The sequence below is a fragment of the Gregarina niphandrodes genome, assembly GCF_000223845.1.
Source record: "Gregarina niphandrodes unplaced genomic scaffold scaffold00013, whole genome shotgun sequence".
In the NCBI taxonomy this organism is placed as follows: Eukaryota; Apicomplexa; class Conoidasida; order Eugregarinorida; family Gregarinidae; genus Gregarina; species Gregarina niphandrodes.
In genome coordinates this window covers 157,146-169,823 of record NW_011645783.1, presented here as the reverse complement: position 1 = coordinate 169,823, position 12,678 = coordinate 157,146, and the positions used below count along the sequence as shown (strand labels likewise).

General features: G+C 53.5%; 5 protein-coding genes across 5 annotated transcripts; 3 read left to right on the top strand and 2 right to left on the bottom strand.

Moving 5' to 3' along the window:
* Nucleotides 1–724: 724 nt before the first annotated feature.
* Nucleotides 725–2,599, top strand: GNI_075330 (hypothetical protein; the record flags this gene model as incomplete). The annotated part of the gene is made up of 1 exon (XM_011132174.1): nt 725–2,599. The coding sequence occupies one exon, from the start codon at nt 725–727 to the stop codon at nt 2,597–2,599; it is 1,875 nt and encodes a 624-aa protein (XP_011130476.1).
* Nucleotides 2,600–3,655: 1,056 nt separating this feature from the next.
* On the bottom strand, nt 3,656–3,983 carry GNI_075320 (hypothetical protein; the record flags this gene model as incomplete). Its single annotated transcript, XM_011132173.1, has 2 exons — nt 3,656–3,672; nt 3,788–3,983. 2 exons carry the CDS (start codon nt 3,981–3,983, stop codon nt 3,656–3,658), a joined length of 213 nt encoding a protein of 70 aa, XP_011130475.1.
* Nucleotides 3,984–5,184: 1,201 nt separating this feature from the next.
* GNI_075310 (putative transmembrane protein) lies at nt 5,185–6,975 on the top strand (the record flags this gene model as incomplete). The annotated part of the gene is made up of 1 exon (XM_011132172.1): nt 5,185–6,975. One exon carries the CDS (start codon nt 5,185–5,187, stop codon nt 6,973–6,975), a length of 1,791 nt encoding a protein of 596 aa, XP_011130474.1.
* Nucleotides 6,976–7,299: 324 nt separating this feature from the next.
* GNI_075300 (alpha/beta hydrolase family protein) lies at nt 7,300–9,475 on the bottom strand (the record flags this gene model as incomplete). Its single annotated transcript, XM_011132171.1, has 2 exons — nt 7,300–8,960; nt 9,085–9,475. The coding sequence occupies 2 exons, from the start codon at nt 9,473–9,475 to the stop codon at nt 7,300–7,302; spliced, it is 2,052 nt and encodes a 683-aa protein (XP_011130473.1).
* Nucleotides 9,476–9,582: 107 nt separating this feature from the next.
* Nucleotides 9,583–10,578, top strand: GNI_075290 (putative KIN17; the record flags this gene model as incomplete). The annotated part of the gene is made up of 1 exon (XM_011132170.1): nt 9,583–10,578. The coding sequence occupies one exon, from the start codon at nt 9,583–9,585 to the stop codon at nt 10,576–10,578; it is 996 nt and encodes a 331-aa protein (XP_011130472.1).
* Nucleotides 10,579–12,678: the final 2,100 nt, after the last annotated feature.

The following is a 12,678-nucleotide window of genomic DNA, read 5'->3' as shown; positions in this document are numbered from 1 at the left end:
AGCACTGATAGTGCTGATGAGCCTGAATGCAGTAGGCCCAAAAGCCGAGGACACTTTGGCTAATACGGACCTTAAACGGAGTGTGGATTTGGCACAGTGTATGGATTCGGTACAGTGTACGGACTCGGCACAGTGTACGGACTCGGCACAGTGTACGGACTCGGCACAGTGTACGGACTCGGCACAGTGTATGGACTCGGCACAGGTTGAGGCAATTGCTGCGGCGAAGTTCCACGCGTTGAACGCGCTGCGAAGTTTCTGTTGTCAACAGACCGCGTGGTTCGGGGCGGCGGCGGCGCTGACGGAGCCGCCAGAAAGCACGCGGCCGGCATGGCGTTTGTGTGCTCGAATTTTGTTCGAGACGGTGAGTGAGCAGAGCACGCAATGCGCGGACTTCCGGATCCGGTCGGCGACAAACTTACTGTTCTCAGCGTTGCAGCAAACGGTTACGCGTTGCGAAACGCTTGGTCTCAACGACGAGTACGGCAATGCCCTGCAGCCGTTCCCTGAACGGCTTGACCAAGCGATGAAGGGTTCAGGGAACTTCCTGGGAACCTGTTGCGACTACGTGCGTCAACTTTGCCATCATCCAGAGGCACAGCCACTGGCTGACCTGCTGGACGCTGTGGGGCCCCAAAAGATCTCCGAGAACCTCCACAATTGTTCCGTGTACCACCTCCTCGGTCTCCTCCGACCGCCGGAACTGCATCCGACAGAAGTCTGTATGACCTTCGCCGCCCTGCTAGACGAAGACAAGTCTCCAAAGTCGAACGCACCCAGCGCGCCGAAGTCGAGTGTGTTGAAATCGACCGTGCTGAAGCCGAACGTGTTGAAATCGAGCGCACACAATGGCGGCCACAATAACGTGGAAGTTGCTCGGTCGGACGGTTTGGCATGGTACCAGGCGTTGTTAAGTGAACTGTTGGCGGCTGGTGGCGAGAGTGCGGACCCGATTCAGCAGTTGACGATTGCGGGTGTGTTTTGCGCTGCCGTTCCGTCGAGTGTGGCGGACAAGCAATTGTTGACAGAGTGGGTGGCGCCGTTGTTGGTGGTGGGTGCTCGGGTATTGGAGGTGGCTAAGTCGTCAAGTCGTCTGTGTTTGTGTGCAACGGTATTGCGCGGTGTGCTACGGCGAGTGACATTGTTACGAGAAGAAGGTAGGTTGCGTAAGTTGTCGCTTGGTAGTGCGTTGGCGGTGTTGCACCGGTGTTTGGTTCCTTGTTTCAAGAGCACGGGATCGCGCCGTGCACGGCAATATTTGGCTGCATTGGCGGCGGAGATGGTATGGTTGTTAAATGGGGTGAAGGAGGCGGGGAGCTTATGGGAAGAGATGCAGCGCAGCTGGGCCAAGGTAGCGCTGGGTCAGGGTCTCCCGACCGATGTGGTGGTCCGCGCCTTCGTGCAAGTGCCTTTGGCGCATTCTTCGGCCGCGGCTCTCGAGTTACTGGCCGGTCAGCCACCGGCGATTATTTCCGAAGGCTTAGGCATGTTAACCGAGTTGGCTCAACGGCAAAGACACTTCGCATGCTCCCATAAGGACGTACTACTGCTCATGGAGTCCACACCAAACGTTGAAGTCGCTCGCGCCGGTTGTCGATGCGTGCTCGCAGTGAAACCCAACTCGTCCAGCTCCACAATGCGCATTACTCGCACACCCACAAGCAAGTGGAGTCTCACAAGCAACAAGATCAAACGCTGCCAGTATTTACTATTACACGACATGCTACACGAGTGGAGCTCCAGTCCCGAAGTTGCATTACTACTAACTGAAGTTGTTTTCAACCTCATGGTACGACAGCTAAAAAAGAAGAAAGAATTAAATCGCGAAGGTCGAGCTGTAGTAAATGCCGTGCTGCACAAACTCGTCAAACAGTTTTGCTTTGGTGAGGTGGACATACGTTTCCGAGTCGCTGCCGCAGGGGTCGTAGTCAAAGTACTGGATAACATCTTTATGATTAAAAGACAAGATCCCAAACTGGCCGATCGACTGTTGGCACACATTACAGCAGTACTCCCGCACTTGATTCTAGACGAGGAGGTCCAGCTCATTCGAATGCCTTTGAGATACGCACTACAGCGAGCGGCAAGACGAAGATTAGACAATGAAGGCCAAACGGGCGTGTCGCGCGAAGACCCCACACTCCCCGTCACTACCAACCACTTTGTTGTCTTGGTAAACATGACCGATGTCTCACTAAGGACTGTTGTGGCCGGACTCTGCGGCGTAGTCAACTCTGCCGAAGTCAACCACCTTGGCTCCGTGCAGGTACCAAACGTGTGCGCCGCACTCCCCACTTCTGACTCGCCTTTCGAAGACGAACTCCAAAATTGCGGACACAGTGACGGACTTTTCCTCAACCTGCTCATGCAGCTTACACCCCCCATCAGCCGTAAAATGTGCGCCTGGGATGATGAGGCACTGGTCAAAGCCACCGCCATCATTGCTGACGATATCAAAAACGTCAGCCGCACACTCACCTACGGCTTCCCCGAGTTCCGAGCATTCATGGATCCCGCCATCTACCCCAGTCTCGTCGCCGGCAAATGCCTGGACCAACTCCTTGGCATACCCGGCAGCGTCCACCGTATAGATTTTTAGCACACAATCAACCTTATCCTCTTATCCACCACTTCTATCTAACTCCTTACTCCCACAGTCCTTGACTAGCTCTTCTTGCCCACTACCCAACCAACTTCTCCTACCACCCACCCAGCTTCAGCCGCCAGCCCTAGCGCTCCCAGGTCTTGAATCGGCCTCATCGATCCCAGTGTGTCTTGAGGTGGCGTTTCCTCGCCAGCTCTACGCTAGCGAAGGTCCGGTCCTGCACACTGTAAAGTTGCACCGAGCCCGGTGTGGCCATGACCGCGACAATGCAGGGCAGATCGAGACCGGCGAGGCAGGCGGCGGGATGCGCATCGGCGTCAACACACACTATTTTTAGCCAGGGGTCGCTCGCTCTTTTCCTCACCCACAGCACGGAGTCAAACAGACACACCGACTTGGTCGACGATGTATAGCAAGCGCCGTCGCAAGTCGGCTGGGCCGCCAACTGAGTGAAGCGGGGTGGACCGCAGACAGAGGAGCCGTTGGCTAAGGGTGTAAGTTGTTCGAGTTTGGCAGACGCGTGTGGTGGCACCTTTTGAGGCGACCAGTCGGCGAAATCGCGTTTCAATTCGAAGCCCAATTGCGCCAAGTTGATGGCAACATGCACAATCGTGTCTGCCGACGGAGCAACGTGGTTAACCACCGACGTCCAGAACCCTCGCGGAGGAGTCAAGAACGGACTGCTGGTTCTCTCTGTTCCGTCCGCCGTCTTTTTCGGCGACCCAGTCCGGAGGAATCCGGTCTCACAAAGTCCGGGTCCGGTACGGGATTGGTCAGTAAGAGATGGGGGAAAGGGATCCTGAGGGGGTATTTTATGCTTGCTCACGAACTCATGTTTGCTCACGAACTCAATCCAAGAGGCGAACTGCCTCTTGCTGGCGGGTGGGGTGAGGAAGTCTGCATCGTGGCCGCAGAGCAGGTTGGAGGCTTCAAGTGGTTGCTGAGCTTCGGGGTTGAGACAGAGGAATCTTCGCCGCTTCCGCAACAGTAACACGACAAGTTCCGGGGCCAGACAGAGACACGGGCCGCAGGGGGCAACTGTTCTCTGGGTTAGAAGAAGACTACGACTACCGGGTTTTAAGTACTTGGACCACGGTGCTGGACACAGGTATAGGCCATTCGAATATATCAAAGGCAAGACGCACACAGGACGGACTGACCGCCCTCGCAGCTTGCTCATACTCCACGACTCGCAGCCAAAGTCTTCGGGAACTTCAACCAAGGCGCAATTTAATGCCGACCGGCCACCATCCTTCATCTCTGCTTCATCCTTCATCTCTGCTTCATCCTTCATCTCTGCTTCATCCTTCGTCTCTGCTCCATCCTTCGTCTCTGCTCCATCCCTGTGTGCTGCAATCGTAGTGATGTCACTCTCCATTAAATATAGTCATTAATAAAAGTTTAAATAACTAAACGGTGACAATCCAACACAGTTGGATTGGATCAGTTCGACTGCGCACACGATGTCGTGTCATGTCATGTTCATACCGATGTGTTTATCTATCAGCATGGCGTCAACAACATATGACGCCGACATAGTTATTAATGAGTGCCTTCTATTTATTCATGAGAACACTCGGAGAACACATGTCGTAATACAGCGGCTGCTTGCATCATCACACCACCTACTCGCAGCCTGCACTCCCGGAGGATACTCCTCATGGATTCCGGGACGAAACGATGGATTTCGAGCGCCAAAACCCGCTGCATCCTGTAGCACTTCTTCAGTTATTTGGTCTTTGACTAGATAAGGTTGCATGGACGACACATGAAATAGTCTACGCCGCGGATTCATCAGTTGCGTCTCTTGCGGTTGCCCAGTCAGCTGTTGCTCAATCAGCTGTCGCTCACTCAGCTGTCGCTCATTCAGCTGTCGCTCATTCAGCTGTCGCTCATTCAGCTGTCGAGTCATGATTACATTTCCCTGGACTGCGACCATCCTACAGTAGACCATGTCACGCAAACAGGCGATGACGCACATATCACTGTTAGGGTTGCATAGACTGCCAGTGCTGAGGAGCAGGACTGGAAGAAACAGTTGGTAATTGACATTGCACACGCGTGTTTGCGAAAGCGACCAAACCGTTTTTTACGTCTGTTTTGGTTATCTGTTTGGTGTTCTACATTGCGCGTAAGCCGGGTTGATGCGCTTAGCATATAACGTTGTAATAGAAGAGGATTAGTGCGAGCGCGTGTGTGAAATTCAGGATTGCAGTAGATCGGCATGTGGATGTGCAGTCTGTTGATTCAAAATGAGGATGCGGAAGGAGGTCATGACGAGCACGGTGGTCACGAGGCGCATCACCATGATGCGCACCATCACGAGGCGTTAAAGGCGAATCTGATAGTGAGCGGCAGAGTTGAGAAGCTAAGAGATTTTGTTTTCGAAGGTGTGTATAATGGCAGTGATTCTGGTGTTGACTTTATTCTTTGAGTACGGGCATCATTGGTTGGTTCATAGGAGCAAGGATTGGCTGGTGTTTCTGAATGCCTTCTATCGGGTATTGACTGTGCTTGGTTTTCTGAGTTTCAGTTTATTCGTTTCGATATACTTTGGCTGGGTAAGCCATTTAAACGATATGATGCTGGGCGAGAGTGAGTTGGAGCGTGTCGGCAAGTCCGAGTTATCGGAGGAGGGTGAGAATCCTAATTTTGCACCGACTACCCTGGGGGAATTGATAGAAGATATCCAATTTGGTATCTTCTTGGCCATGTGTTTATATGTTCTTGTCGGATTGTATATAGCTATGAGTATAGCAAGGAAGCGCCGCATCTGGACAGAGACTGACCAGATGAAGTATTCTACATTCAAATGGAAGGTGGCGAACAATACAGTGGGCAAGTCGATAGTTCGATATTGGGCGCTGCGGCAGCGCTTCCTCAACCCTCCATCTCTCTTGCGGTACAAGACTAAACATCCTGATTCTTTTCCTTTCCATGCTTACATTTACAAGTGTCATGTACAGCTTCTCACCTCTTTGGTTGCCATCAATGCCCCGACATGGATTTCTTCTTGGTTCATTGTCCTTCTCACATACCCATTGTTACAAGTGGCAGATAAGGAGTTGACCACTTACATCGTCACTGGACTGAGCGTCTTGGTCCTCATTACACTCTTTCTGCTCTGGGAACAAACGTCCAATGCCGTGGAGCAAATCACGCCCTCTGTGGTGCGAACCAAAGAATGTATACTGCAATCCAACACCTTGGAACAGGCGCTATCCAGCATGCCCGAAGAAGTGCCTCTCGATTCACGCCTGCACATCGTCAACAACGTCTCCTTCTTCGGTTCTGACGAAGACGCAGTAGCGGACGAGTCTGCCGCACCTCTCGTAGCCGCCGAGGAACCTACTGTTGCTGCCGTGTCTGGGGAAGGGGCCGGGCACCCTATTCATCCGGTGGGTGCTTCTAAGTCGGTGGGTGTGTTGGGCATCCGCAACGTACAGGATTCTCTGTTATTATTTGGCCACACTAACTACGTGCGCAATCTAATGCAGTTGTTGATGTTTTTGCAGGTAGCAGGACTTGCGTTTTCCGCAACACGGTTGTTCAATCCCTATTGGGAGCGCGACATGCCGAATTGGAATGACAAGGCGGTCTTGGTGCTTCCTGGTGCCTTGAGCCTGCTTTCCTTTCTGCTCATTTGGCCGAACTTAGTGACGAATGTGACATTCATTACAAGCTTGGAGTTCCGGGTTAAAGGAGACGTGGTGCATGAGTTAGATGACCAGATCACAGTGGCAAAGTACCGCGACCGCAAAACTCTGATAGCCATTATGAAGACCATTCCCTACCTCAGCTATCTGGACGACGAGGTCGAGGAACTCCGCCACTACCGAGAATTCGACTTATTCGCCGCCATGCCTCAAGTACAACGAGAACAACTCATGACCCTTCATAAATTGATGCAACATAGTGGACGGAATAACGACAGGAACCCAGGCAGTGCTAGTGGCGTTGGCGATGTCTGGAACTTGGCACGCAGCGGATGCCATGGCAGCCGGGTGGCGCAGGTATTAAATGTGCCCGACAGTTGTCTATCACTCTTCAACAACGCAGGCAACCTTACTGAACAACAGTTCATTGGCGGCATGGTTGCCCTCGCCTACGGACACCACCCCACCGGCGATGACAAAAATACTCAAATCGCACAGTCTTTGTTCGATATCGTCGATACAGATCATGACGGCTATATCTCCGATCGAGATCTCATGGACGCACTTCAACACCAACCTGTACAAATACAACCAGAGACCGTCCGCCTCTGGTTCACTGAAGAACTCCTTGTCACCGATGCCGGCTACACCGACAAGGAAACCTTCGTAGAAGTTCTCAAAGATACCCTCAGACCCAAGACAACTTCACACTAGCACCAGGCAGGAATCTTGGCGCCGCCACCACCACCCACACTGACATTCGACACTGACAATCGACCACGCTAACAAACTGCAAGACCACTTATCTACAGGGCTGAGAACCTACAAGGTTGCCAGTCCGCAAGGTTGCTAATCTACAATGTCGCTAACTAAAAAAGCACTACTCGTGTGTGTGAGTGAGTTCGATCCAGAAGGAAGATGGACTGCATTGAATTGCACGGAATTCTATGGAAGGGAGGCTGCTGTATAGAGGTCGTGAAAGACTGTATAAAGGAAGAGGTCGTATAGAGTCTTAACTTCAATAGCCACGATTCAGCATCACTGCTGCTCCAGCTCAAGATCTGCCTCGGGTACATAAACCGGCTCGGGTACATAAACCGGCTCGGGTACATAAACCGGCTCAGTTCCATACTCGTCTTGAATTGTCTCGTCCGATTGGGGGACTCCTACTTGGGGGACGGCTCCGGCTTCGACAACTAGTTGTGGCTCTACGGTGACCATCTCCACTCCCTCTAGCGGCGCCAATTCCGCTTCCACTGCTGGTGCCGTTTGGAATGCCGCTGACACTTCAGGCGCTGGCGCTTCTCGTACAACACCCCCTTCCGGTACCACTTCCTCTATTACCTCCGTCGGCACTTCCTCTACTGCCTCCGTCGGCACTTCCGCTAGCACCTCCGTGGGCGCTTCCGTTACCACCTCCGTGGGCGCTTCCGCTACCACCTCCGTGGGCGCTTCCGCTACCACCTCCGTGGGCGCTTCCGCTACCACCTCCGTGGGCGCTTCCGCTACCACCTCCGTGGGCGCTTCCGCTACCACCTCCGTAGGCGCTTCCGCTACCGCCTCCGGTGTCACTTTCGCGACCACTTCGGGTGCCACTTCTCGGGTCGCTTTAGGCCCTGCTGCCCCTTGCAGTGCCGTCGAGACTGCCGTCGCCACTTCTGGTGCCAGTGCACATTGCTGCAGAGTGGCTTTTGGTGCTGGCTTCGGTGCAGGGGTGGTGGGTGCCGCCTTGGGCTTCGGTGCCACTTTTGGCTTCCGTGCCGCTTTTGTCGTGGGTGCCGCCTTTGGGATGGGAGCCGCCTTTGGGGTGGGAGCCGCCTTTGGGGTGGGAGCCGCCTTTGGGGTGGGTGCCGCTTTTCCGGGTTCTTCCACGGCAGGTTGGTCGCGTTGCGCGATCCACTTTTGCCACTGGGAGACGAGAGTATCATTAGCGCAGGCTGTGGCGGAACGTACGGCTTCTTTGGTTGAGATCCAGGCGGGTTTGAGGTACTGGGTGGTTGCGATGTCTACGACAGTGGGTGGTGCTTCGTGGGAGCCAGTGTAGCGGAGTGCGTCTTCGGTGAGGTCTAGCCAGTGCGTCGGGTGTACGTCTCGGTACTCTTCGGGTGTATGAAGGAATGATTTGAAGAGGGCTCGGAGGGAGTGCATGTGTGGTGTGAAGAGAAGGGGGTTCTCATGGCCAGCGCCGTTTAGTACGACACCGCGTTTGCTGCAGTTGAAACGGGCGTTACGCCAGATGTCTGCCGTCATGGGTTGTGGTGCGACACGGTCGTCAGACCCTGAGACAACGAGGAGAGGTGCATCTGTATTCTGGAGCAATGCCACGTTGTCGAATTTCTCCGGACAGCACCAGTCCAAATAATATTGGGGCAATGGCACACGCAACGAGGCTGCATCCACTGCGTTCGTCTGCGGGTTCAACAATGCTGCGCCACGCACCTTTCCACGCACGGCCGGATGACTCACAGCTTCCAATGCAGCCATCGCACCCAACCCATGACCAAACACGAAGATCCGCTCACGGTCGACCGGCAACGAACTGTGCACGTACTCGACTACACGGCGTGCGTCCTCCTTCAACGTAGACTCACCCACCACACCTGTACGACATGCTCCAAAACCACGATAATCCACACAGACTACATTCGCACTCAGATGCTGAAACGCATTCGCCAACGAGCCAAACGATTTGCCCACGTCTAAAAGAAGGCCACATTATATCTCAGATAGTGGCAGGAGGGTTGTCTCAGGGGGGGAGGTTGCTGTTTTGTCCAGAAAGGGGGGGCCGCCCGGAAAGGGGGGGTGCTTGTGGGGTGGGCTTACTGGAGTCGATGCCATAAAAGAGGATGATAGTCGGGGCATTTGCAGAGTCGTCTTGCGGTAGGAAGAAGCCCTTGTGGCTGTTGAAATCGTTTTCGATGGGTATTGTGAGAATTTGGGCTTGGTCGAGACCTAGGTCACTCGGATTAAGAGGCTTCTGACCGTCAGTCACATATGCGTTCTTAACCCAATTAGCATTCGTTTTAGACTGGTCGAAAATGCACGGGTCTGTTTTCCTGCAGAACTTATAAGACAGTTGCTTGTAAATGGGGATCGAGTGGAGGAGGACCAGCACCGCAGCAGCGCCCAGTACCTTCTTGGTCTTTCGACGTCGACCAGTACAACACCCACGGTGGCTCATGACCTCGCCCGGATAGGTTTGATCTTCCTCCATTCCAAAAATTAAAAAAAAAACCGCCTGTGAATAACCACGGGGAAATTCGGCCGGACAGATAAGGGGGAATTAATCACCTAGGAATTCGCCAGGGGGGACGGATTTTTATGGCCAAGGCGGAAAGAGGCACTATCAAATGGCTCTCAAACAGGATGAAAAGCAAGGGTCTACAGAGGCTACGATGGTACTGCCAGATGTGCGAGAAACAATGTCGAGATGAAAACGGATTCAAGTGTCATATGGCATCCGAAAGCCACGTTCGTAGGATGTCTGTCTTTAACCAACGACCGGGCAAGTATATAGACGAATTCTCACGGGAATTTGAAACTGACTTTATGCGACTTATGAGGACAAAATATTGCCGCGCGCGTGTCCTAGCTAACTCTGTATATTGCGAGATGATTGCCAACAAGGAACATGTACACATGAACGCCACTCATTGGGTTACCCTCAACGGCTTCATACGGCATCTAGAGGAGACAGAACAGGTCAAAGCAGAATGGGACCATCCGCGGGGACCGTTCATAGTTTACATAGACAAGGATCGAGACGCCAGAGAAAAGGCTGCTGCAGAACGATTACAGAAGTATGCCGCTCCAGATGAGGTGGAGGACCGCAAATTCAAAGAATTAGAGAAACAAGCCAAGTTGGAACAAACCAAGTTGGAACAAACCAAGCTGGAACAAACCAAATTGGAACAAACCAAATTGGAACAAACCAAATTGGAACAAACCAACTTGAAACCAGCCCGATTAGAACCCGCCAGGTTAGAACCCGCCGGATTAGAGCCCGCCGGAATAGAACCAGCTATATTCGAGCAGCCGGAGTCAGAACAGTTAGGGGATTCGCCCGCATCAGCTGACGGATTAGACGCAAGTCACACACACGATACAGCAGTCCCTGTTTTCGCGCCGTTTGTTCCGTCGACGTGCGCCAGGTTAGAGGTGCGGGTGGTTTCTCCAATCGAACCCATAATCTCGGAAGGACAAGCACCGGTAAAATTGTCATTCTCAGCGGCACCAGTTGTCCCTGGAACCCGATTAAAAAAACCATCACCAGATATTGCTTCCCTGTTCAAAACGAAGAAGCGTAAACAAAAGTAATACCTGACAATTTCCGCCCCGTAAGTTTTTACAATTCAAATATTTTCGGGCGATTCAGCTGCGGTAGTTGTGGTCCGCCTTACGCCTGCATGGGCACGTGGCTACTTTGGTTCATGTGTCTAGGAATCGTGAGACAGTAAAACAGTCTCACGATTCTTGGAAACGTGCACTAGTGTAGCCATGTGCTCACTTCAGGCACTTGGTGTGGTCCAAGAGCCGACCTACACAGAAAGGAGCTTTTAATACGCGGGCCGCTTCAGATAAGCTGCGTTGTTTCCGTACGCTTGATGTCGCTATCTTGACGCCGAAGGACACTCACTCAGATGGAACCGAGCCTGCAATATTCAATTCTCTTGTAGTGAGTGGTCCAGTCCGTAACGTCCTACCTGAATCATCCGTGTTGGATTCGGTGCCCATCCTTATTGAAAGCTTCAATAAGGAATGCCGTGGATTGCTCAAAGCGTTACTCCTTGGCAACCTGGGGCTGTGGCGCGAAGTCCGACATCTAGTTGCGTGGCGCGAGGGGCAGTGGAATCTCCCTCACATGAGGGCAGCCACTATGCGAACTCCTGGCACGACGTCACACGGTAGCTCGGGGTGACCTCGGAAGCGCTGTACGGGCGTCAGCCGTGAACCGCGTACTTCAAGGACATAGGAGGACGAGGGGACACGGCAGCGCCGCCGCGCGGCTTTCGCCCCTACATGGACCCCGACGCGGTGGTCGCTTCCTATGAGGATTACGGAGGTTGGAAGGACGCAGGTCACCGCCGGGAGATGTGAAGCGCCGGGGAGAACCGTACGTGCGCATAACGATCAGGTTAGCAGGTTCGTGGTGGGTGAAGATCCGCCACGTCGGTGGCTAACGCAGTATGTGGAGGACCAGCAAGGGTTGGTCAAGGAGCCAAGTCGCAATACGCAGCAGGAGTAGGCTACGCCAGAGAAGCAGTAGCGGAGTTTTACCAGACTTGCTCGCCATGTTACGCTGGCGCGTAGGCTGACCGAGACCGTATGTCAAGGAGGGTTTGGCGTGTCCATTTGGTGTGTCCATGTGGCGTGCTGCATCGCCCCCGTGGCGTAAGTGGCACAACAACGTGTCGGTGAGACTAAAGCCTGTCTTGAGCGTCGTCGGCAGGGTGAGCGTGAACCTCGAGGCTCAAGCTCGTGTGCTAGCCGTAAGAAGCCTAGCAACTGATGCCCGAGCTTCCCTCGCGGAGCAACCGGCGGTGCTGGTCGAACAAAACCCGGTAGAAGAGGCGCACGCCGGTTCAATTGTGTGCGCCACATATGGAGGGGTATCCCCAAGGCTCGGTGGTGACGTAGCCACGGGGGACAGACTTGCCACCGCTGAACAGCAGAGAGGGACCGCTAGGACAATTAGTGGAAGAAGAATGCACCCCGTCGGAAGGGGAGCAAACCCTCCGACGACGGAGATAGTGCAGCCAGAAGCACTCACGCTCCCACCGACGTCGCTACTGCACAGGCTAGAGACCTTTGAAGCACTGTCAGTATCCGGGTGGCCAACGTAGCAGCTGCGCTGAGAGATCGCTTCTGTTGAGAGACCGCCAAGTGGAGCCGCCTTTTGAGGAACTTTTGCATCCAAGCGATATCGTTATGCCAAGGATGCGTAATGGGGGAGCGACCAAATAGTAGTACTAACAATTCGCTCCCGACTGGCTCCCCAGCAGGTGTTCGCTGGCCAGGTTGGTGCTGAGAGTGGAGGTGGTGCAACGAAAACGGCAATGCCGGAACAGTTCCCGTCATAACCATGTGCATTAAATGAGTATCCTAGTTCAAACTCAAGGTCTCTTTTGCTTGATGCCGTATATATCGGTGTTAAACCATTTGGCGGTGGCTCGTTTAGGTCGTTGTTCTCTGCTAGGAGGCGACGGGAGGGCTTCAGGTGACCACCTCCCAGACGCTCGGTAAGTAGTACTGGACCGGATCATTGAAGCAACGACAACTTAGGCCGTAAGGGGGCCAGTCAAGCGTCTTCCAGGCATCCGCCGTGGCGTCCACTATTGACACATTCATTTTTTGGTTTCCAAGACCTGTGAGAAACGTTGGCCGACGCCAGAAGCTTCCAGTTTCTTCTTCCAGTTT